The sequence below is a fragment of the Serinus canaria genome, chromosome 2 (assembly GCF_022539315.1).
Source record: "Serinus canaria isolate serCan28SL12 chromosome 2, serCan2020, whole genome shotgun sequence".
NCBI lineage: Eukaryota > Metazoa > Chordata > Aves > Passeriformes > Fringillidae > Serinus > Serinus canaria.
The window spans coordinates 138648111-138673269 of NC_066315.1; the positions used below are offsets into that span (position 1 = coordinate 138648111).

General features: G+C 38.5%; 1 protein-coding gene across 8 annotated transcripts in view; it reads left to right on the forward strand.

The window, feature by feature from the left end:
* Window positions 1-25159, forward strand: part of COL14A1 (collagen type XIV alpha 1 chain) — a 114862-nt gene that overhangs the window by 48913 nt on the left and 40790 nt on the right. For all 8 annotated transcript variants that reach the window (XR_007776976.1, XM_018913443.3, XM_050971466.1 and 5 more), the window contains 15 exons: window positions 960-1099; window positions 2712-2838; window positions 3790-3929; window positions 6964-7096; window positions 8247-8318; window positions 9049-9200; window positions 12542-12671; window positions 13678-13800; window positions 15138-15287; window positions 15919-16035; window positions 17835-17981; window positions 20208-20282; window positions 21606-21745; window positions 22925-23048; window positions 24581-24724. Coding sequence is in view for 7 of the 8 variants with exons in the window: in XM_018913443.3 (XP_018768988.2) it covers window positions 960-1099; window positions 2712-2838; window positions 3790-3929; window positions 6964-7096; window positions 8247-8318; window positions 9049-9200; window positions 12542-12671; window positions 13678-13800; window positions 15138-15287; window positions 15919-16035; window positions 17835-17981; window positions 20208-20282; window positions 21606-21745; window positions 22925-23048; window positions 24581-24724 (1914 nt within the window). In the remaining variant the exon portion in view is untranslated. The remainder of the gene's footprint in view (window positions 1-959; window positions 1100-2711; window positions 2839-3789; window positions 3930-6963; window positions 7097-8246; window positions 8319-9048; window positions 9201-12541; window positions 12672-13677; window positions 13801-15137; window positions 15288-15918; window positions 16036-17834; window positions 17982-20207; window positions 20283-21605; window positions 21746-22924; window positions 23049-24580; window positions 24725-25159) is intronic.

Consider the following 25159-nt stretch of genomic DNA (forward strand, 5'->3'; position numbering starts at 1 on the left):
ACTTCACTGTTCCTAAGCTGGTTGCAGACTCTGGATTGATAAATGGCCTGGCTAGAGATCTCACAGAAAATATGAGGCCTTTAAAATCTTTACTTTTTCCCAGGTGCTATTGTGTGAGGGAAGCAGCTTCTGAAGTGCTGATATTTATCTGTCCACGTGGACTCGTGAGGAGTGTGTGTGTGAAGGCAGGATGGATGGAGAAAGGTTTTAACATTCAGAGGAAAGTAGCAGATGTTGGACTAATACAGAACCTACTGCTGAGAGAAACAGACAGCACAAATTGCTTTCTGTGGTGTGACAGAGAAGTGGATGTAATCTGAGACTGTTTCTTGCATGACCTCATTTTCCTTCAGCTCATGGCAGTCAAGGAATATATAGAATAAAAGTAAGACTTTAACTGGAATTGTTGTTGGGAAATAGCTAAGGTTTCCTAACAGAAAGGGTAGGCAGATGTAAAAAGTAGCATCTTTGGAGATCTTCTCAGCTGGTTATGCTTTTTGGACAAACTTTCCCTCATATCAAGGTGTTTCAGGATTCAGAAGGTTTTTTGCCCAAATTCAACTATCATGAAGTATTTTTGCTGGGATACACATGAAAACCAAATGTGTGTAGGATGAAGTACTAGCTGGCTTAAATTAATTCACAAATACAACCCCAAATCTATTGCAAGTGCTCTGTAGGCTAGATCTTGCTGTGATATCTGCAGTGGACAATATCATTACTTATTTCTTTTTCACTATCAGCATTTAGCAAATCTGGAGGTTCTGTTTCAGCAAAGAGCTAAGCCCTTTTACCTGCCTTTAAGTACTTTTGTAGCTCCATTGATGTAGGCCTTTGATTATAAATACTGGAGATATAAAATTTTGAATGGAAAACATACTATTCATCATTAATGCATGAAAAATTTTACAGCTAAAACCTTGGATCACTTTCATGGTTTTATCTCTTTTCTTTTCAAGTGCCTTTAAGTCCACCAGCAAACTTGAAATTTTCTGATGTTGGACACAGTAGTGCTAAGCTATCATGGGATCCTGCTTCCAAAAACATAAATGGCTATCGCATCATGTACGTTAAAACAGATGGGACAGAAACCAACGAGGTAAATTTTAGCAACACTTTTCCCTTAACCAGTCTCAAACCTTCCCAGACTTCTGTAATTATTAGGGATAATGTTTATAAACAAAAGCTACCATGCAAGCCCTAAAAAAAGATTTGCAAGAGAATTCTGAAACTTGGTGTAAATAAGAGTTTGCTTAATGTTGGATGTACATATGTCTGGAGGAGAGTACTCTGAGCAGTTGGGGGCACATAAACTGAGGGAGACCAGGGGACAGTGGTTTGCTAGGAGCAGGATCTTGACTAAATGTATAGTATGAAAATATTTATTCTTGATTCAGTTCAGATAATAAGACTTTTGATGGATGACATATCATGGACTCAAGCACATTCAAAAAGACCATCTGAAGGCTTTGCTACATTTTCTCAAAATTTATTGCTTTAATTATTTATTTAGACTCTCTAGAAACAGGATTTGGCTTGGACAGAGTGCTAAGGCAATACCAAGATGTTCTAACTTAGACTCTTACATTTAATAATTTGCAATATTTATTTCTGCCTTGTTACTAAGGGTGCTTTATAATATCTTTTAGCAGCATGAATTCTGTGATAGAATGCAAAATGGGATGGAATGATTCATACTGAAATATTAATTTTTTTAAAATACACTTTAAAAAAAAATTACATGAAGTGTGTTTGATTATTAAAACAGCCCAGGTCCCTTGGGAAATAAGTTGTCATGGATAACTTGGCCCTCAAGAAAAAGAAGTCTTTAATGGTAGATATCTGTAATTATGTTTTTTCTGGGACATATCTGGCCTTTCATCTGTGTAAAGTGGAATATTTGTATTGAACCTGAAGAAACTGCTCTCAGCTTTAGAGGGGAGCATACCTATGCAATGTTTTGTTTCTTTTCTCTCTGCTAATTCCCTTAAAATTTAAATCAGAAATCATTTGACCTCTTCCTGTTGATTAGCCTTAATATAGATAATATGCCTGACTGTACTGGTGACAGTGGTATTTGAACATCTCAGTCTCATTGTAATATCCTTTGTAATGTGAGTGAACATTCAGCTCACTTTTCCTTTGTTCAAAGAACAGGTGGCATGTTCTTGTTTGCTCTGCACTGGTGGCATTTTCCCTGTGGTGCTGAGCTAATGTGGCACTGAATAGTTGGACTGATAAACTGTTTATACAGCTTTGAGTTTTATGTCCCTGGCAAAGTCACTTAACTGCAGCCTGGAGAGAGACCAGACAAAACTCTCATCTGTCTCTTGATAAATGTTAACCATAGGGGTTTTATGCAGTGATTGTCCATGATAAGAGGTTAGGTTTAGTAGCCCAAAAAGCTCCTTCCCCTTCTGGGTTCCTGAACATGCAGTGCTGATGTTACCTGAACAGCTGGGCTTACCAAGGATGAATTCTCCCTTTTCATGGTTTGCCATAAATGCAAAATCCTCATTTTTTGTAATTTTTCTATTATAACTGGTTTTGTCAGCTTTGATGGACCTGAGTTTATAATTGTTCATAGTTTCATTGAATTTCTCTTCTAATTGCATGACGTTCTCCCTCTGTATCAATATTACCCAGAAGAATATCACACAATGATAATGTATTGTGTGGTCAATATCTGCTGAAAATTATGCTTTCTCTAGGTGGAAGTGGGTCGTGTTTCAACCCATACTCTGAAAAGTTTGGCACCCCTTACAGAGTATACTGTTGCTATTTTCTCCCAGTATGATGAGGGACAATCTGAACCACTTACTGGCAGCTTTACCACAAGTAAGTATTGCTGAACTTCTGAAGGCTTTCCAAGAAGAAATTTTATACTTTCTTATGTTACTGGAAAGTAAGGTTAGTTACAGCAAAGGTCTCTGGCTGTGAATTCAAGTATATGGAATGATTTCTGTTATTTTCATTGCTGCTCTTGGCTTCTTTGCTCCCTTACTATGGGGCCAGTTGCCTCTTTACTCACATGAGTAATCTCTGGATATCATGAAAACATCTCTGCAGCTTTTTGAAGCATGATTCAGTGTGATGGCATTTTTATCTCCAGATGAAGTGTGATGAGTTTGGAATTATACATTTAACCACTGAACTATCCAGGCACTAGGGGGTAGAACTTTATATACATACAGAGGGACTACATCAAAAGGAGAAAATATAAGACATTCAAAGTTCAATATAAGACATGCAGTTTAACATAGTCATAATTTCTGTAACCGTAGTTCTGCATTAAATGAATGGCTGATGACACATATCAAAGCTTTCCAACAACAATGGGAAGAGAAAGGAGGAAGGAAAGAGAAAGATGAGGTGGAAGAGGAAGGGAGATCATCCATGTTGACACATGCAAAGTGCAAATGGAAATGTACACAGAGTCTGGAAAGGACACAGACTGGTACTTGGCTTTGAGGTACAAGAAAAGAGCCTGGTGCACAGAGCTCTGAGCAAAGGAGATGGACTTAGGGTTTCATGCAGCTCCTTCAGTGGAGAGAGGGCAAGGAGGCCTGTCCAGTTAGAATAAAGAGTCTATTCCCTTCCTTGAACTACAGAACTACTTCTCTAAGAACAAATAAGTGGACAAAGAATTCTTTAGTGCCTTTGGTGTCTACCTCCCATGTTATACTCTTTTAAGAAACTGCAAGTAAAATGGTGCGTGCCTGATGTTGCCATCTCTGAAGTGTCAGAGCATAATTCACTCTCACTTTTCCTGTGTGTAATATTTTCCAGAAAGAGTTCCAGCTCCCCAGCATTTGGAAATTGATGAAGTATCAACAGATAGTTTCAGGGTCAGCTGGAAGCCCACCTCATCAGATATTGCTTTTTACAGATTGGCATGGATTCCTTTGGATGGGGGGGAGTCTGAGGAGGTAAGTTGCCTTGACATCCTGAGGGGTGAAAAGGAGGGAGAATTCCATTCTGAGGACAACTGTGCAGCAATGTTTGCTAATTAAATATGGCCAATTGACTTACAGAAAAATCTGCCCCACTGCAAAGCTCTCTAAACAAAAATCAAACCAATATTCCAGTTTTGTTTCAAAGAGGAAGTAGGGAAGGAAGAGGTATTTTGGGAATAGTCAATCTAATCTGTAATGTGCCAACAGCCTTAGAACTAGCATTGTTGTTTGGGGCCACTTCAGTTTTTAGAGGTTCATGTTCTTCACTTTGATGTGAAGATGATGATGGTAGCTGAGCCAGAGTAGTGATATCCTCACATAAAGCTCCAAGTTTGTCTAATGTGCTGGCCACAGTAAAATTGCCTCTGAAGCCTTATTAGGTAACATTACAAAGGGAAAAGTGTACACATAGTTAATTTATTAGATTATTAATATATTCCTCTTTGTTTTCTCTTTTTTCCCTCTCATGCTGTATTTTTTCATTAAGCCCTTGTACACCTTTTCCATTGTATCTTTTCCATCAGTCTAAATTTTTAAAATTATTTTCATCCCTTTAGCTTCTCCTTTTTAATTTTTGAAGTAGAAAGACACTTTCTCTCCTTTCCCAAATTTTCATAGTCTATCTCATTTCCCCTTTTTTCTTTATTTATTAACTCATTATTTTGGCTTCTTTTGTATTTCTCAGTCTTTAATGACTCTCAAACATCTTTCTCTCTTGACATCAGCAGTGTGTGCGGAGGCCACATCTGTAAACTGTTTAACTGGGTACAGAACTCAGGGGGGAAAATGACATTTCCCACCTGGCCCTATGTTTCATGCCATGTTTTATCATCCATTAGGGCAGAAAGCAGTCATTGTAGCTTAGGTTGTGTGTCATTTTTTCTGTAAATTTAGCTTAGCCTGATTCTTTTCCTCTCTTTCACCTAGTAAGAGGTAATCATGAAAGAAAGAGAAATTAGAGGAGTGAGCAGGGAAAAGAAGGAGTTGGCAGATGAGTAAGTGGACACAGGTCATCCACTAGCAGTTTATTCTACAGTAGATGAACTCATTTGTTTCTCGTTCCAATGAATAGCTGCCAGTGAAAGCCCTCAAGTCACATTTTTAAGTGAGATCTGAGGTATCTGTATTCTTTCAGTGTGAGAATAAATTGTCAAGAAATATTTGAACTGCTAAGGTTCTACTTGTTCACTGTATTCACAAAGAACTGCTGGAGGCACCAATATTTTAGAATGCTGAAATATTAAAGATGCCCGAGCTGCTTTCCCGTTCTCCTTGCATGACCTCTCTAATGGGGTCAGGCCTAGGATAGCACAATACCTCCAGGCTGTTGCCTCTTTAAGCTTCTTTCCCAGCTAAGTGATCAGTCATGCAGACAAAGGACATGCACTCCCTCCTTCTTTCTCCCAAGACCCAACTTGCCAATTAGCTGAGAGGGGTCAGGGGACAGTGGTTAATCACACACCTCTCATCCCACTCTGCTGAAGGGTGAGGAGGGTGCAGTTGCCTGTTAGCACTAAAAAGCCAGAATAAATTTAATGGGGACCTTTTATTTCTAGCTTTATTTCTAGCTTTCTAGCTTAGAGAATGCATGCCGTTGTATTTGTGTGCTTGTTGCTGCTATTTGTCCTGCCCACTTGAAAGTTCAGCACTTTGTGGGTTTTTTTCTAGCTAGGAGGGGAGGGTGAAGGAAGTGATGCTTCAGAAAGTATGCCAGAGTTACTTGTGAGAGAGTAATTATGTATAAAAGTAATGTATATGAGTAATCCTTTTATAATGATTTGATATACAACTAGAGGCACTGGGGAGTAGAAAAGAAAGGCATTACATGCACCTACTCAGTATACAGCTAGATTGACTCAAAACTTATTCCTGAAATTTTTCCAAGGATATCTATGCCAGAAAGTGTGCAGCATGGGATGCCTGATTCATTACTTGACAGTAGTAGAAGGCCTAGCTCCAGTTTATTTCTTTCTGTTTTTCTTTTTGTATTTGAGTTCAGAAGGTCTGTGATTGTGTTATGTTCCTTTTTCCCCAGGACCAACTCAGGAAATTTCCTGTGGTAGTTAAAAGAAGGAAGTGTGTTTCACTGTTTCTGCAAACCTCTGTGGCAGATTCTACACAGGACATGTCTATTGTTTGGTTTCCATTCTGAGTCTAACTTTGATGTTGGGTATACAGGGATCACCTTTAAAAATTTGTCAGTGTTAATCCAGAGAAAGGCTGTTTTGTTGTAGTGTCTGTTTGTGTAACCTGAAAACTATTCCCAAAACCGGCCAGCCCATTTCACCAGAATTACTGCTCAGGCTCCTCTACCTTCTGTTTTATAGTCCCCTTTGTCCCAGCTCCTCTCCATCTGGTGATCCCTTCCAATAAAATAAATGAACACACAAAAAATCTGAAGTGAAACCTGCTTACAGTTTACATTGCAATCTTCTGCTGCTGTCACAGCTAGAAATGAGCTATAAATTGCTATTTAAAACTCCACACCATATAGCAAACTAATCACCAGCACATCTCTCCTAATCCTCAAGTCTGAAGCATGTGTTCTTTCGAGTTCCATTCAGAAGTGTGGAAGCATAACTGAGATAACAGTTCTGGTATTTAAACAGCCTTTTTTAAGGCAGGGCAGGTACTGAATGCATTTGTCATAAAATGTTTGAATAGCAGAAATGTGAATGGAAGTTAATCTATCCTGTTATGTTGTTTTTATTGATAAAGGCTTTGAATTGTAGTGATAAAAAAAAAGCCTTTGGTCAGCTTTAGCAATTAAATAGCTGTTGGTGAAAGCATAATACTATGCATTTGAAATATTCTTAAGTGTTTTTTTCCAGATGTCATGGATATGGTATTAATAAATGTCTGTAGTATTAATAAATTTTTAGGCAGATCTGAGTGTAGATTTAATTTATTTTAAAGGAAAATCTATTTTCATTCTTTCATCTCAGTCAATTAAAGTAAAATAATCAGATGCTAAACTGATATTGTTCCATCTTGCTGTGTAACTTAGGTGGTCATAAATGGAGATGCAGACAGTCATGTCATAGAGGGTCTGTTGCCCGACACAGAATATGAAGTTTCTCTGCTGGCAGTTTTTGATGACAACAGTGAAAGTGAAGTTGTTGCTATTCTTGGAGCTACGTGTAAGACAAACTCTTGATTGTAATTTAAAAAAATGTTTAAGTGATTTAAATTTGAGGCATCTACCTTATATATAAAACATGGTTCATCTTGGGTAGCTATAATATTGAAGAATGTGGTGGTTTAGCACCATGGCTTTGCTGACTAGTTTTTGCTTTTCCTATTTCCTATAATTGTTACGTGATAGCTGGCATTGAATACAAATAGTGGTTTGGCTCCTTTTCTGAGCTGTGGTATTAATAACCTTTGGATCTGGGTAGATATCCTCCCATCCTAAATTTTAATATTAGGCTTTGAAACAGGTTCCTTATGAAAAGGTACATCAGATTTTGGAAGGGATGTGTGTTAAATATTTTAAAGTAAATCATTTACAGGAATTTCATTTAAGATGTTGGGCATTTTCAATAAACGCTTTTCTTATGCATGTAATTTATAGTCACTAAAGGTGAATTCACTCTTGGCTGAAGTAATTGTCCAAAAAGCTTACACAGGCCTCCTGTGGCAATGACGTGAAAGTAACAAAGATAAAACTTGATAATCACCTCCAGCTTATTTTATAGTTTATTATCAAAACAGTGGCCTTTATTTCAGGAAGATTGCTCTCTTTTTATCAATAATTAATCGGATAAGTAAACAACCTTATTTCTTAGGTGCAAATTCTAAAATTTATTTGTTTTTAGTAATTTAACTGCAGGCCTAATTCTAAATCTTCTGTTAAAACAGGAAGCCCACACCCATCCAAATGATGCTGATACATCCCTATGTTGCTGACTGTACTTTCTGTTTTTTACTTGGACAGAAGTAAAACACCCTTAAAAAACTTTCAGTTTAATTAATTTGCCAACCTTAACAAATGGTCAAAATGGAAGTCTGTTGTGCATAGTTCAGCCAGAAATTTGTGAATATATATGCATTCTTATTTGATTGCACAGTTTATGATTATGTCTTATCTGCAGATCTAAATGCTAATCCTGCAAATATATTTGCCTAAATTGAACTAAATGAATAATTCCCTTGTAGTCTCTGAAATGTCTGAAGTGTGTGGGATCCTTGTAGGTGTGAGCACACAGATTCATTGTCACAGACATACAAGAAGAATACTGTGACTTCCATGTTTTGTTGGGCTGTTAGTGACTGAGTCCTGTCTTTCAGCTGCAAGTGCTACCACAGTGCCCAGCCCTGTGCCCACCACCAGTGCCACAAGCCCAGAGCCCAGCACAGCAGGTGAGCAGAGCAAATGCCAGCAGTTCAAATGCTGAGTGCAGAGCACTGAGGCTGCCCACAGGCACCCCTAGGGCTGGGGGCAGAGCTGGGATCCTGCTGAGGATGCTCCTGAAGGGAAGGCAGGTCACTGCTGAGAGGTGCACACTGTGCTGTTCTGCACCCTCTTCTGTGTGGCCAACCTCCTGCACAGGCCTGGCGAGGATGAGGAGCCAACCCCTAACTCAGGGTGGGGACTCTGAATGGTACCTGAGGTGTTACTTAAATGTACAGAGACTGATTTGGAAAACTCACCTTGAATTTCTCTTTCCCTTAATAAAAGTGAGCTTGGGAACACTTTGGAATTTTGTTTAGTTTTGAGTGTTCTCTTTCTTTTCCCTGTAATTAGACAATTGACTTTTAAGGAACAACATTTCTGGATTATTTTTCTTCTGTAGCATTCTAGCTTGGATTATTTTAAAGCTCCATAAACTGAGTAAGATAAACAAAGCAGATGGGATATTATATGTTAATAGAAGCATAGGATAGCTATTATTTTAATAAGTGCTTACAGTTTTTATGTTATTAAGCCCAAATATGACTGAACTACATGGTTTTGCCCCACTGTGGATCTTAAGAGCCACCGTGACTTCAGGAGAGCTTGCAGCTACTTGATAATCAGCACAATGTAAAAATTATATTAAATCTAAAAATATAATTGAGAAAATATTAATTAAATATTTTGTGGATTTAGTTTTTCGAACAGGAGTCAGAAACCTTGTTATAGATGATGAAACAACCTCAAGTCTGAGGGTGACATGGGACATTTCCGACCACAGTGCCCAGCAGTTCAGAGTGACCTATCTCACTGCAGAAGGGGACCGTGCTGAGGAAGCAGTAAGAATGGTCTGTAGGAGTTTTGTTATTGCCTTCACAAGCTTCTTTAATGATTGCTAAGAAATGATATCTTCTATGACAATTTTGTTGCAATCAGTAAAGGATCTGTGTTTGATATTACAGTGAGCTTGAGCCTTAAAGTTCTAATTGTACAGCACGTGCTGCACTGCAGGCAACAGCAGTCTAATGTCAGATCAAGGCCCAGTCACACAAATGTTTAATGAGCTCTATCCTGAGATTGTTTTAATGACATTTAAATGTTTTTACAAGTCTTAAGCATTCTGCTCATCTCATTTATCATGAAAGCACCAGTTCATAAAGAAAATCGACGATCAGTAAGGCCAAAGAACGAGAAGAGCAAAAAAAGGCGAAACGAGCAGAGAGAATGCGATGTAGAACCAGATACATGAGACCCAGCCCCGCGAAAGACAAAGTACAATGACAGAATAAGATTAAAGAAAGAAGGAAAGAAGGTCAGAACGAAAAAAGTAAAGGAGCAGAAAACGACATCAGATCGAAATTGGGAGGAAACACGACGGAGAAGTCAAAGAAAGGAAAGAAAAAACATACAAATAGGAATGAGACAACGTAGAAAGAGCAGAGCCAAATCGACAGACGATAGCAATAGAGAATAGCGGAAGGAAAACGAAAACAAGATAAGGCGGGGAGAAGAATAGGAAGAGACAGAGAAGAAAAGAGGGAAAAAATTCACGAGCACTAAGCAAATACGAAAAAAAATGTTCCGCGAGGAAACCCGTCTAGACCCACGAGAAAGAGACAGAAAGAAGCCAAAAGAAAAAAAGAAATGAAGCAATAAGAAGAAAAGAAATAAGCGAAGAAAGAAAAGATACGACGCTAATCTAAGTGGGAGACTGTAAGTGAGATAGTAAGTAGAAGAAGCATATACATAGTACTAGCAGCGACGATAATATAATGAGAAAGATAAGCAGTACTTAGGAAGAGACTATAAGAGACGAGAAGGACTAGTAATATAATATATGCGATAATACATGATAAGAGCATCAGAGAAGAATGAGAAGGCAGCAGAGAGATGAAGAGAAGATAAGATAATGCATTAGAGTATAATGCGAAGGTCGTAAGGAGAGATGACTGCATGAATATGAAGAGAAAGGAGGAAGAGAAGCTCAGAAACGAGAGAGACTAAGTAAGAAGACAGCAGGTCGACTAGCCGGTCGAAGATAATGACAGTGAGAAGGAGACATGAGAAGGGCTCCGATTCATATAATAAGATAACTATACCTATACTATCCGCTCATGATACTATCAGAGACACTACGTCCTATCCATCGCTCTCCTATCCTATCCTATCCGCTCCTCTCCTCTCCTCTCTTCATGTAAGCATTATATTAGAATTAGGCACATTTTAATTGAAGGAGTGTATTTTATCATGTGGCTTCAAGCACCTGAGAGGTGCACAACATGTCAATAAAACAACACAGATGTTCATTTTAGGGGAATGTTTATATGCTTGGTACATTTTTTAGGCAGAAACCAAAAGTTTTGTGGAATTTGGGCTTACATGTACTATAACGTGACAGTTCTGTGGTGAGTACTTAGGTTTTCTGGCTCTGATTTCAGTAATATAAATTTCAGTTACTCCTCCCTTTCCATAAAATATTAATAAGCTTTATAATTCTTGATGCAATTGGCTGAAATTCAGGGACTAGAAAATGTAATAGAATACAGAAGGGTCAAGCTCTAAATTGCATGTGTGTTCTTGGGTGTGCTGTACATACTGGAAAGATAAATTTTTTCTCTTCTTTAAAGCCAAAACTTTTTCTCACTGATGAAAGCTATATTGATCTGTAGAAGATTGTGCACATGTGGGGAGGAGAGTTCTCAATGCTTGCTGTTCTAAAATCTCAAAAAATTCATCGGATTTTTTCAGAAAATTGGTTTGTGTGTTTTGAATGTGTGTGTATGGAAGAGAAATGTGGAAATCTTTCAAGAACATTTATAAATGGTTTAAGTTCAGTTTTGATCAAAGGATGAAGCACTTTGACAAGTCTCAGCACCTGGGTGCCCTAGATAAATTTCCTTCTTTGTATCACTTGCCAAAACTAGAAGTAGTTTGGATGTATCCTGGAGTGTTAAACTGGTGAGACCTTTCTTGAGCACATGCTTCAAACCTTTGCCATCATCACATGCATCAGTCTTCTTTGAAACAACAAAACCCTTTTATAGACCTATTTTCTGCTTTTCCCCCATGAGTTTAAAGGGATTATGCTTCTCTCAACTTCTTGCCAAATCCGTGTACTTGCTGGCTCAGGTGACAGATTCACACAATGGACATGGGCCAGGGAATGTCCAAAATTCGTTGGACCTTGGGACTTGCTTCCAACAGCATCACTTCAGAGCACAAATTTCTGCACAGGAAACATAGGACTAGTTTTTTCTTTTTTACCATGCCTGTACCATGTGATGTAAGTGGCTCCCATGCAGGCTTTGGAGGCTCTCTGAGACTAAATTTTACTGGCAAGCTAAGCAATTGCAAGGCTTTGCTTGGCACTCCTGCCACCACTATTGTGACACTGGTTTTTGAGGCTCTGGCTAAAATACAATAACCTATTGAAGAGTTTTAGAACTAGCTGCCTATAGGGAAACCTTTCCTTGTGCTTAATTCAGCAGGCTGAAATGTACTCTAGAACCAAAAACTGCCCAGAGGAGTTTCTACAGCTGCTCTACTACCAGGTTGCCTGGTTGGATTTTTCTGGCAGATCTTCCATGTTTTGTGGCATTATGGGATCCTGTGGTATTTGTGGGATGCCATCCTACTTTCTCTCCTAAATAGCTCCCTTCATTTGCTTGTCTCCAGACTAGATGCAGACAAGAAAAGCATTTTTTATTCCTGCTTGCTCATTTCAATGCTTCCAGATCTCATAACCTGATTTTCCTTCTTCCCAGGGAAGGAGGATTTTTTGTCTCCAGAGAACAAAGCAATCTGCCTTTATCAATGAGCTTCAGAAAATCTAAATTTGTCCAGAATAAATACAACAAGAGGATGTATTTTGTCTATACAGTGAAATAGTTTAAGTATTTGTGATCCAAACAATACCAGTGGGTTATGGACCTGTAGTGGCTCATACGTTTAATATAAAACAGTGTTATCTCATAGGAACATTTCCTTTATTTTGTTTTGGTATAATGGTGGATCTGTTAAAAGGGTGGATAATGTAGTGGTTTTATTTTACTGTAGAGCATCAATAATATTTGAAAATGCAAGCTATATAGCAATGCTAGAGGAATGTGTTGTTAAGAGACTATGTAAGATAAAGTGGTTTGGCTCTAGTCATTAAGCTTGATTGTTTCTGCATGTTCTGACCCTCCAGGTAATGGTGCCCGGCAGACAAAACACTCTTCTGCTTCACCCTCTGCTATCTGATACAGAATACAAAGTTACTGTAACACCCGTCTATTCTGATGGGGAGGGAGTCAGTGTCTCAGCTCCTGGCAAAACTTGTAAGTAAAAACTTTCCGTCTGTCTTTGGCCAGGATGTGCATGAATAAAGACTTACTCTTTGTGGCCTTTTTTCCTTGGCTGTAGGAATGTATTTTAGTATAAATGTGAGCTTATTTCGCATGACTTATATGACTTGAACTTTAAATTAATCTCAGTTGATTGATTTATAAACAATGGGTTTCTTCTAAAAGACAAGCTGTATTTTATATTCAGATATTCTGAGTTTGTAGAAACTTGTTCAGTAATAGAACTGGCAAATGCCTGATAACCAGCCCACCAAGGGCAAGCCAACTAATACAGAAAAAAAAGTAAACAAAGCCTGCTGAGATGGTATCAAACCAGCCATTGTACTGTTAGATTTTCTTTTGTGTGAGATCATTGCTTTCTAAGGGTCATTAGAAATGCTGCTGAACTTTTTATAAAAAGTGATTGCATTATCTCCAGAGTTCTGACCAAGTACCAAAAGATTACTCAGCTGTAGCTTAAACTTCCTCTCTACTGCATATTGTAAAAATCCTTTCATTGTGCACTTGTAGTCATGATAGTATAATTTTATTGAAGTGTTCTCCTAATTTACATAATTTGCCTTAATTGAAGTGCTATTTATGCAGAGACTTAAATCACTTGAAAATAAGTCCTTTGATTCCATTCTACAGAATTAAGTGTTCAAAAGAGCATGATTTATATGTTAGTGCACTTGGATTGGAAGAAACTATGCAATGTATAATTATCTCTAAATTACCTTACATTTTTAGGAAACAAGATTTTTGTTTTAAAGAAATGTAGGGAAAAAATTTGGGATTAATTCAAAAATTCATTGTTGATCAAAGTTTGTGGCTAATCCACTGAGTAATACAAAGAATGAATTAAGAGTTTCATCCTGATAATTTTACATGTAAATCTGAGAGTATTGGGTATCACACTCTTTTTATTTACATATCTTGATTTTTCTGTATAAGCTTGTATGAGATAAACTTGTAAAATCCAAGTTTGGTTTCTTTTCAGTGCCCCTGTCTGCTCCTAGGAACTTGCGTGTCTCAGATGAGTGGTACAACAGGTTAAGGATCAGCTGGGATGCCCCACCTTCAGCAACAATGGGTTACAGAGTGGTCTACAAACCTGTCAACAGTGAGTTTTGAAACTGATTTTTGGGGGTTATTTCTGACTGAACATCATCTTTCACTCAATTTTGTTCTAATATCTATCAGTTGCAGCTACAGCCTTGAAAGTGTTATTAACTTTGGTGCCTCATATTTTTGAATATGAAAGTTTTAATAATCACAGAATGATGCAGGTTGGAGAGGATCTCTGGAGGTCATCTGGTTCTCCTCCCTGAACAAAACAGGGCCAGATTGGAGCAGGTTTCAGTGGACCCTAGCCAGCTGAATCTATAATATCTCCATGGATGGAGATTTTAAAACTACTCTAAGCATCTCTCCCAGTTTTTGACTACTGTCACTGGCAGTGTCTTTGGTAATATATGATAGAAATTTCCCATGTTGCAAAATTTGTCTTTTTTTCCCTACATTTTCCTGTTTACCTCTGAAGACATTCTGTCTGTATCTTCTCTACCACCTTCTATCAGGTAGGTGTTGGCAGCAGTAGATTTCCCCTTAGACTTCCCATCCTAAGGCTTATTTATCCCACCTCTTTCAGTCTGTGTTTTTTAATTTTATCATGACTATCTTTCAGAGACTATATCTGCTTTTTCCTTCCCTCTCTTCTGTATTCTCCTGTTCTTTAACTTCCTTCCCCTCACAATAAAAGGTTTTCATTTCTTCTCAGACACTTGGCTTTTTATTCATTGTCCATTTTGTGTGTGCTGCATCCTTTGCCTGCCTGTACCTTGCAGCTAGACAAGACATCCAGAATCCTTCAAATTTCTTTAGAAAAACAGGGTCCTCTATTGACAGCAAATCATAGATGTGTGACCATTAAGGGTCTAAAATACTGTCCAAAGACAATGCTGCTGCCTGGTTTCTGAAGTGTATCCAGAACAGCTAGGGGAGGTGATGAAGGAGCTGTTGGTGATTCTGATTTGGGAAAGTCTCATTCTTTGCTATTTTCATTATCATTTTTGCACAGTATTAAATGATGCTGTTGTACTAGAAGCCCTAAGTGACTGTAGTGCTGGCTGGCATCTTCTGTCCCCCCTGTTGGTCCTGGCACACAATCAAACTGGGGAGATATTTGGCTGCCTCTTTAGAGCAGTAGTAAGTCACTGAAGCAGAACAAAAGGGTTTTAACAGATGCCAGTGTCTAGCTCTGCCTTAATGAATCCCACTGCTGAACTTCCCAAGTGTGTTTGTTGTGTCTTCTTTCCATGCAAGGATTGAGGAGAATGTCTTTGTATTTGTGTATGGTTAAAAAAAAAGGCAAAAAATAGTAACTTTATGAACACTTGCAATTTTTTTCTAATTTAGTGGATGAACAAATTATTTTCTAATTTATTTCATTTTTTGCAGCTCCTGGTCCTGCGTTGGAGACCTTTGTGGGGGATGACATTAATACTATTCTCATTCTAAATCTCCTCAGTGGAACGGAGTACAGTGTTAAAGTATTTGCTTCATACTCAACAGGCTTCAGTGATGCCCTAACAGGCGTGGCCAAAACCGGTAGGAATGATTTCATGCTGCTCAGATCTCTACAAGCTGGTTTTCCTTACAACTGTGGCTTTCTGCAGCTCCCTGAATAAATTTTCACATGGAAGACTTTACTTTGTTTTCCTGAAATGAAAGTCTCTCTTTCTATGAGACTATACCAGGCTTTTCAGTGCTCTCTCTGCTGGATGTTAGCAAGACAGGAATCATAAAGCAGATATCATTTGTTAGCCAAAAATAAATTTGCCTAGTAGTAGATGTAAATTTCCTTCATGAAAAGTCTATTTAGTGTATTTTTTCTAGCTCCATAAATAAGATTATTTGCTCTTTATGTAGCTAAAGCTCAATTTTAAATTAGATTTGGACAGAAATTCTGCTATTATTATGATACTTTTCTACTTACTTGTAATAACTGAACTTTTTAGCAGTGTTCATTATTTAGTTTTAAGTAAATTGCCAAAAGTTTTAAACTTTTGCTTTTAAAGTTCTGCTTTTTAAAATTCTTTTAGATTTTCTTGACGTTTTTAAGCAGCTATGGACATTATTTGTTAAAATGAATTGGGACTGGTTTCACTGTAATAATTTTGTCATTTTTTTTCTTGTATGTCTTATTAGAGAAACTAATTTCTTTATATTTAATTTTCAGTGTATTTGGGGGTGACAAATTTGGATTCATATCAAGTCCGCATGACAAGCCTGTGTGCTCAGTGGCAGCTCCACAGACACGCCACTGCTTACAGGGTAGTTATAGAGTCCCTCGAGGGTAAGTTACTAAATTTGGTATGCAGCTACAGCCCCATCCAGAGAATTGAATTGCATAAAAAAAAATTGTATGCAGTGAGACCTGTAGACTGGCTCCTGAAATACTGGAAATGATGGACAGAAGAGAGGTGTGACAGTTTCAGAGTGGAGTAGCATCCCTGTCCTTTAATGTCAAGCACGTTGATAGCTTGTGCATTTTATGCCAGGGACTTTGATCTACCAGTAGAAGAAAGGTGATTACCTGAGTTTTTCACTGCTGTGACGAACAGGAGATGGATAAGGAGGAATTGAATTCATCAAAGTTTGTAAATAAACCACAGGCAGTAGCTCTGTGTGATTAGGATAGACAGGAGAAGAGGGCAGAAGGCAGAAAAGCTCTGAAGGAATCCAGACCATGCCCACAGAATCAGAACAGTGTCCAGTTTTGTTTGTTCTCATTCATTTTATGCTTCTTTGTAGCTTATAGTAGTAATGTTACTGATATGGATAAACATGACACAGTTTCATGCAGTGACACAAGGAGCCTTGATGCTTTTAGCACAGCGTATATAGAGGGTAAATTACAGCCTCTCCAGCCTCACTGATTCTCAGGTGTGGCCAGAAGACATTTTGTCACTGACTGTGCAGACCAACTCTCTTATCCCAAGCAGACATCAGTGGTCTTTTGAGTGGTGACAAATGAAAACCTTGGATAACCTGAGAGAAGTGCAGCTAATGGGCTGTGTTAAAGGTGTCATGGACAGTAACCCTGATCATGTGGCAAAAAAGGCATGACCTTTCTGTGGAATGGCAAGTGGATGGTGATAAGGTTTATTTGCAGCCATGAAATACAGACAACCTATTCAGATAGCAGAGATCTTGGCTTGCACGAGACAGCACAGACCTCCCTCTCATCTGGGAGCCAGCCAACATCCTGCTTTCTTCTTCTAGAACTGCCAGCATTGTTTTAGCTGAGCTGAAAGCACCTAAATGCAAGCAGAACAACCTAGACTGTGAACAAATGTTTCTTATTAATATTTATCCTGAAGGGACTTGATTGTCAAATCAGGTGTGTGTCTGGTTCAGGGAGTGATCAAATATTTTTCTACTAGTGTAACACCTGATAAGCATTGAGTGACTGTCATTTTTATGCACTCTGTAAAATGTGAGATCAGTTGCTTATATTTCACTTCTTCCTGATGGAGATTTTAAATGTTAAGTTTTTCTAGTTATTAAACATGCCTTATGCTATTTCCAGTACCCAGCCTTTTTCTATTGTCAATGTATCTTCCAATTCAGAATTTAGCAGAATCAGTTTTGGAACCCTGTAAATGCTATTCCTTAACCACCTTGCCAAGTGGCTACTAGTGAAAGCTGGAATATGATACCTAGTTCAGTCTCTTCTGTTGTGACCAAGCACATTATGTATGCTGAGAACCAGAGGCACAGACAAAGGATGCCAGGGAATTACATAATGCAACAATTCCTAGTTAGACTCTGATAATTTAGGATTAGATCCAAAGCCTGTTCATGACAGTGTTAGTGATTTTTATTGCCTTCAGTGCATGGGGCAAAATTAATCTTTTTTTCCTGAAGATGTATGACACATTCCTCAGCTCCTGCTTAGTATGAATAATGAAATGTTAAAGACCTCTGCACAGAGGTCAATTTCCAAAAGTAAGGCAGCATGTAGTTTATTAACTTATGCCAACCTCTTACCCTTCATATGCTGTCATGTACTCTTCTTATTTATTATTTAAATCACATTATTAAATAAAAAAGTAAGAAAAAATTTTTTCATGGTTTCTTTTGTAATTCCAGATGGAAAAAAGCAAGAAGTAAATCTTGGTGGAGGGACACCTAGACATTGTTTCTTTGAGCTGATGCCTGGAACCAAATATAAAATCAGTGTTCATGCACAGCTTCAGGAGCTGGAGGGCCCTGCTGTGAGCATCACGGAGACAACGTGTGAGTAAAACAGAGGAGACTGAGTTCAGCCTGCAGCAATAATGCTTGATTGCTTCTTGTGTTCTGCCCTTTGCCCACACATGTCCTGTTCCTGCATGGTTTTCTTTAGCTGAGCTATTGATTTTCCAAGTACATTGTGACTCCTCCAGAGATGTGCAGGATTTTTACACCACTTCTGTGAAGTAATTGTTAAGTCACATTAAGCAACTCTATTGGACTTCTAATGAGAATGACACAGGGAGGATGGTTTAGTTTTCTTCATACAAAGTCCCACTATGGGAGGCTCTGAATACCTATGACTTTGGGGAAAAAAAATACAGAAAAATGAGCAAGCAGAGAAAGTTTTGTTCCTGCAGCTCTTGTTATTTAGTAAACTTAACTACTGTTTGAATAATTTACAATTAAATGGGACCTCAAAACCCAATTTATTTAAGTATTTTGAAACAAACCAACCAACTGGACTTTTTAATTATTAGTAGTAGTAATAGAAGACAGGCAAAAAGGAAAAAACCCTCACAGCTGTTTATGAAGGCAAGATCCTGCTGTAATGAATTCAAAATACTGCAAATAAAACATGGGACTACTAGAATGAATATTTTATCTTTCTTTGAGCCCATTTCCAATCTCAGCATTACCTGTCTTATAGTATATTGCTATACACCACAATACTGTTCCCTTTCTCTCAGGGTAGGAAGTGTTTGTACTTTTCTTCTTTTCCTCCCACATTTATGGTTTCACATAGGAAAAACTTGCACAGGTGCATGTTTCCAATTCTTCCTGGTCTGGGTCTCATTCTCTGAGCAGTTAACATCAAGCCAAGCTTCTCCTGCTTTTTGGGGAATTGTGTTTAGTGTGGTCTGCAGGTCAGGGAGCTAGGAGACATGAGGAAGAGCACACCTTGGCCCATATGTCCATTTGAGAACGATGGTTTGTGATAATTTGTCCAAACTATTGTCTCACCATAAAGGGAAACAGTCTTCAGGGTGATCTGCATCTCTTTGGTGCTGAGAGCAGCCTTTCAAGTCACCTTACAGCAGCTGTGACCCTTTCTTAATGGGTCTGGTCCTGGTTGCTGTGGCCATGGAGGTCCTGGGCACTACTTCTGTGTAGGTGTTTCAGAGTCCCAACCCTTTCTATTGCTGAAGCCACTGGGAAAACCCCCAGGAGCTGCAGTGGGAAGTGGACATGCAGTGAATCCTGTTTGCACTGATTTTGTCCAAATGTAGGCTCCTTTTCTTAGGTTGCCATATCTAATGCTCTTCATTGCCCATAAATGTAACTCAGGTGTTACAGCACATAAGTTTAGACTTACTTGGAGGACTGATGTTCTGTCACCTGTGGCTTCTTATTGTAAATGCATTGAATAAAAATGGGGGGAAAAAGCCTTTGAATGAATGTGGAAGCTTTTCCTCCTGTAGAGTTGTGGAAGTCAATGCATGTGCATATCTCATATCTCTGAGAGGTCAGCTGGGCTGTAGTGACAGGTGCTAAATAAAGCTGTTGCATTCAGAAAAACTGTCAATCAGTAATTGGATATTCACCTAGGTCTCTGCAAGGTTGGAATTCCAAAGTCAATTTTCAGAAGAAGAGTGAGGGACACTTTCAGAAACTATAAAGCAACTTCAGTAGAAATTGCTGCAGGCAGCAGAGCCACAGTCCTGTTAGAGTTGGGGTCAGAGCTGCATTTCTGTCTGGAAGCATAACAAGGTCTTTGACAAAATTCAGAAAATTCTTCATCAGGGAACACTGTGATCTGCTTTGAGTGCAGGCACTGGCTTGCTTTTCCTCTCTGGCTTTGCATTTTGGACTAAGATCTTCTTCCTTCCAGGGTGAATAAAGACCTACTTTCTGTTACTGAGGACTTTTGTTGAGAAAAGAAAAGGACTCAGACCTTTTTCAAAACAAATTATGGATTCTAGGTCAAGAATAGTGCTGGGACATGGTCTGCTACACTGGAGGATCTCAAAAAGGGGCAGTTCCAGTAGTAGTTCAGTTGTATTCTTGCATCATTCATACTGCACATATAGCCATTAATTGTTTTGCATTTAGTAACATTCCCTTCTAGGTGACATTTCTTGCGTGCATTCACCTACATTTATCTCCAGTTGCATAACTACTGGATTAGGGATAATGATTTTTTTTCATGTGGAGAGGAGTAGAAAATGCTGTTTATTAAAGATAATGGGCTTTTAAGCATGTTTGAATATTCCTTCTTTTATTCTCCAGTACCATTTCCTACTCAGCCACCAACAACACCTTCAACACCACCTCCACCACCTACAATCCCACCTGCAAAAGAGGGTAAGTGCTACATGTGTGAGTTTCTAGTAATTTTAAAGTGTTGATGCATTGTTTTTCTGCTTCTGATGGTATTTTAGACCTGTGGAGAGCAGATCTCACAAGGCATTTGCTGTAGAAACACTGTTAAGCCAGCTGTCTTGAATTTAAGGAGCCAAAAATCTGACCTCATTGTTGAACTGTTAAAATTTGCTGAAAGGGTGGTTAATATATGTGACACTTTTTTCCAAACCTCCTAAACCATACACATTTTGCAACTGAAGCAGACATCCTAGGATAATTAAACTTGAAAAGCAGCATTATTTTTAAATATGTCTACTTTAGGTAATGTGAAAAGTATGGGCCATATTCAGACTGTCCTCTTTAAATGCAGACTTATTACTTGAACATGTCATATTTTGTACAGAGGCTTATAATATTTCTGTGAGAGGAGCATTATTACTGGAGACTGAGGATCAAATACATCAGCTTGAAGTCTGTGGACCAAACTGACATGTATAAATTGAGAATTTAACCCGCAAGAACAGGGAAAAAAGATCTTGTATGTGAGTGTGTTTAGAACTGCATAGGAGCAGATAATGAGGGGTTTTTGTTATCCAAGGAGTAATCAACAGAAAATTAAAAATGCAGGTTTGTATCTTCTTGTCCTATTATCTGGATTTAGATGAAATATGAAGATGGAATATGTTGAAAAACATAGCTTTGTTTTGAGACAGTTTACTTCTGATCCCAAGCACTAGACTTGGATTTCTGTGAAGTGTTGAAGGTTCCCAGTTCCCATGAAACAGTGAGCAACTTGTGTGAGCAAATGTACAGCTCCTGCAGGCCATCTTGCATAAGAATGGGCTGGAATCAGATGAGATGTGTGAAATCTGCATTGCTCCTGCACAGTGCAGTTGAAGTACATTAGGCACTGCAGACCTTAGGGTAACTTTATGAATGGAATAGTTTCCCAGTGGGAACCTCCACAGCTGAAATTCTGTCATCTTGCTTACTGTGTCATGCCAGGAGTCTGGCATTGTATAAGTTCATGTGTGACTTTACTTAAAAACCTAAGCCATACTTTAAAGGACTATTGAGGTGTGTTCTGTGATAGGATCTGTTGGTGCAGACAGTTCTCCCTTGCAGAGCTCAGCTGGTTCTACACCTGCACTGAGGTCAACACCAGCAGGTCTGTTGACTAAAGCTAACATTATGAGCTAACATGTATTAGCTAACATTAGGCAAGGGCTTTTCATGATGGTTGCATTTTCTTAAGTGATTTTTGAGATTTCATGAGGAGTTGAGGCTTTGCTCTAATTCCAAAATTCTTGCTTTCTTCCTCAGTGTGCAAAGCAGCCAAAGCTGATCTGGCATTCCTGGTGGATGGGTCATGGAGTATTGGAGATGACAATTTCAATAAGATAATTAACTTCCTTTATAGCACTGTTGGAGCTTTGGATAAGATTGGTCCTGATGGAACACAGGTAATCAATGTGTGCAGAGATGGAGGGTGCATGGACTTGTCAGGGTATTTTAGACTAGACCAGAAGTGAAATGAATCAAGAAGTAACTGACATCATTTCACAGTTCAGTGAAAATATAAAATATGCTCTAGGTCAGTGTCTTTTTTCAATATCTTTTTATGCACACCATATGTTAAAGTTCTCAATATAAATTTTGGGAGCACGAGGGCTAAGTATCATTTCAGTCTCCTCTAATTCAAATGACATTTAAGTTTGTTCATGCTTTTGGTACTCATTGTAGTGTTTATTTATAAATAAGCTAAAAATGGCACTGATAAGGAAAACTAAAGATTCTGTTATTTTGAATCACACACTCTACAGAATCTACAATGCTTGAAATAAAATTTGCAACAATTGTTCCACTTATGTATTTGTTTAGAGAGATCCTCCAGAACATATTATTGGCAAATATGTCACTGTTTTAAGTGTTACCTGTATAATATGTGGTTTGGGATCTCATTGGAAATTAATTTTAACTTGTTCAAACCCTGAAGAATACTTAGTTTTTACTGTTTCTTGCTATGCAGCTATTTTTCCAGAATATAATTAATGGTGCTTCAGAAACTGTCACAAGTTTAAACACAATAGCTCCTTTTAAATCAGGGCCACCACTTATGGAATATGAAGATCAAGATATGCTTTGTAAGTTGTAGGGGTTTGGTGTACAATATTGTAATACAGGGTCTTAACTCAGTAGTGTCACATTTGACAGAGACAATATTTCAAAATACATTCCTGAATCTTTCTGTTACTTGCTTCATTCTTGCTCCCTAGCTTAAGTTACTTATGTACAGTTATTAATTCATGGAGACTGAGTTAGGTCCCAGCAGTTCTGAGTATGAATAACTGTACACATTTGAGCAGCTGTAACCAGGATTTTGCTTTTGGGCTCGACTGAGAGTGCTTCTGCCAAAGTGGGTATTACTGTTCTCATCCTGTTTGCTGCAAAATGAAACCAGAAAGTGTTAGATGGTTGCCACAGTTGCAGAGTAAAATTGAACTTTATTTACTGAAAGCTTTTTTAAAGAGAAAAAAGTCTGGCTTCAATTTAAAGATGAAGCAAAGTTACAAGATAAATCCTTTGTTTTTTGCTTACACAGTGGGTGGTGCTTTTGTAATGAACATCTTCTATGTGCACAGGTGGCAATAATTCAGTTTAGTGATGATCCCAGGACAGAATTTAAATTGAATGCATACAAAACAAAAGAGACTCTTCTTGAAGCTATTCAGCAAATAGCCTACAAAGGAGGAAATACAAAAACAGGTGAGAAAGTAATCCAGATTATTCCCCTGCTTCTCTAAGAAGTATTTCTTTCCCATTTGCTAAATGGTTTAATTAATCACTGCAAAACCAATGCTAGCATGCTGTCTCCACACTGGAGATGAAGGATTAGGCTCTGAAATTAGAAAGTCTTTGTAATCTGTAGTTTGCACACTTCAGCCCTTACTGCTGCATATCCACCCCACTGACCAGCAGTGATAACAAGGATCAGGGGAGGCAGAGAGAGGGACAGGAGGGCTAAAGCAAATTAACTTGGGGGTAGTGGAAGGTGGTATGGGGAATAATATGAAATCAGCTTGGCAAGTGAGCAGAAAAGTGATAAAGGGGAGAGGGTGAGAGGGAGCTTGCAAAGCATGTAGAAAATGGGAGAGAGTGGAGTGTCTGGGTATAAGCCAGGACAGTTAAACATCTGTGGGACGTTTAAGATTGGGATGGGGAAAGATGTTTGTTAAGGTTGCATTTTAATTTATCCCTTAAAATAGCTTGCTGATATAAAAAAATTATAGATGAGGGTTGAAAGGGTTAAAATCTGTATTAGTTGGAAACTATATGTTTTATTATTTTCAGACTTCACAGAAATTTCTTGCCACTGTTGCATTGCATCCAGTTCAGCATTATCAAAATAGTTTTCCATTTATTACAATAACATTCTCAGTTGTTAATGTAGACAGTGCCCTACAATGCAGAAAAGGGAAGTTTTGTTATCTCTAATCCAGCCAGCAGCTAAATACCACACAGTGCTCACTGACTGCCTACCCCTAGCCCTAGTGGGATGGGGAGGAGAATCAGAAAATGGTAAAGCCTGTGGGCTGAGACAACAGTTTCATGATTTAAATAAAGTAAAAGACAAAGATAGTAATAGCAATTAAAAGGAGTCTAGCAAATAGAGGGAGAAAAACCCCAAGAAAAGGAGATGATGCTGAGTACCCTTTTTCACCACTGATGCCCAGCCCATTCCAGAGCAGGGACTGTCCCCTCCTGGCCAAGTCCCAAAGTTTATACTCTGGGCAGGATCTTCTATAGTATGGAGTATCCCTTTGGCCAGTTTGGGTCAGCTGTCCTGTGTACACTCTCCTCCACTCCTCCTGTGCAGCTGCTCAGGGGCACAGAGCGAGACACTGAAAAGCCCTTGATTCAGGGTAAGCAGAGCTTAGCAACAACCAAAACATCATTTTCAACATTAGCCTCATATGGAGTCCAAAACTCAGCACTGTACCAGCAATAAAGAGGGAAATTAAGCCTATCCCAGCTGAACCCAGGACACCCACACAAATCATGTTCGTGATCTTCCCCTCCTGGATTGAAAAATGGAGGGCCGAAGCTGTCAGAACTTGAAACATTACTGTCAAAATCAAACTTTTCTAAATCTTGATTTTAACAAATACAGAATGAATAAATTGACAGACTGCTCAGGACACAGCAGATTTCTCTTTTAATGTGTGTGTAAGGTGTGATATGAGAAGCCAATGGAAATGGGATTTGTGTCACAGTCAATGTCCATCTTTGTGTTGCAGGCAAAGCCATTAAACATGCACGAGAAATCTTATTTACAGGAGAGGCAGGAATGAGAAGGGGCATTCCAAAGGTCTTGGTTGTCATCACTGATGGGCGATCACAGGATGATGTGAACAAAGTCTCCAGGGAAATGCAACTAGACGGTAAATTGTGTGGTTTTAAAAACACTTCACATGTTCTTTTCTTCTCATTGATTGCATCTAAGTAAGTGTGGGCATGAGGTAAGGATAGCCTTTGCTCCAGATTTTCAGTTTTAAAGAAAACAGCAAGTGCTGAGAAACACAGAATATCACTAGGATATGATTACATTCTGGATATTTTTGGTGATTAATGGAATTATTTCGCATTTTGGCAGCAGAGCCAAAATCATGTATTAGTTAATGGAATTGCTCCCAGAATGAAGAAGTTGGGGAATATGATCCTGAGAATCTGGATTATCATCTATAAAGTGCAGTCTAGTGGTTATGAACGCATTGAACTATTTTGTTTTCTACACAAAAGGTCCATTGAAAATTCTATTACTGTTTCTGACCTGCTCTCCTGTTGCACTAATTACCTCTAGGAATTTTTTTAAAGCT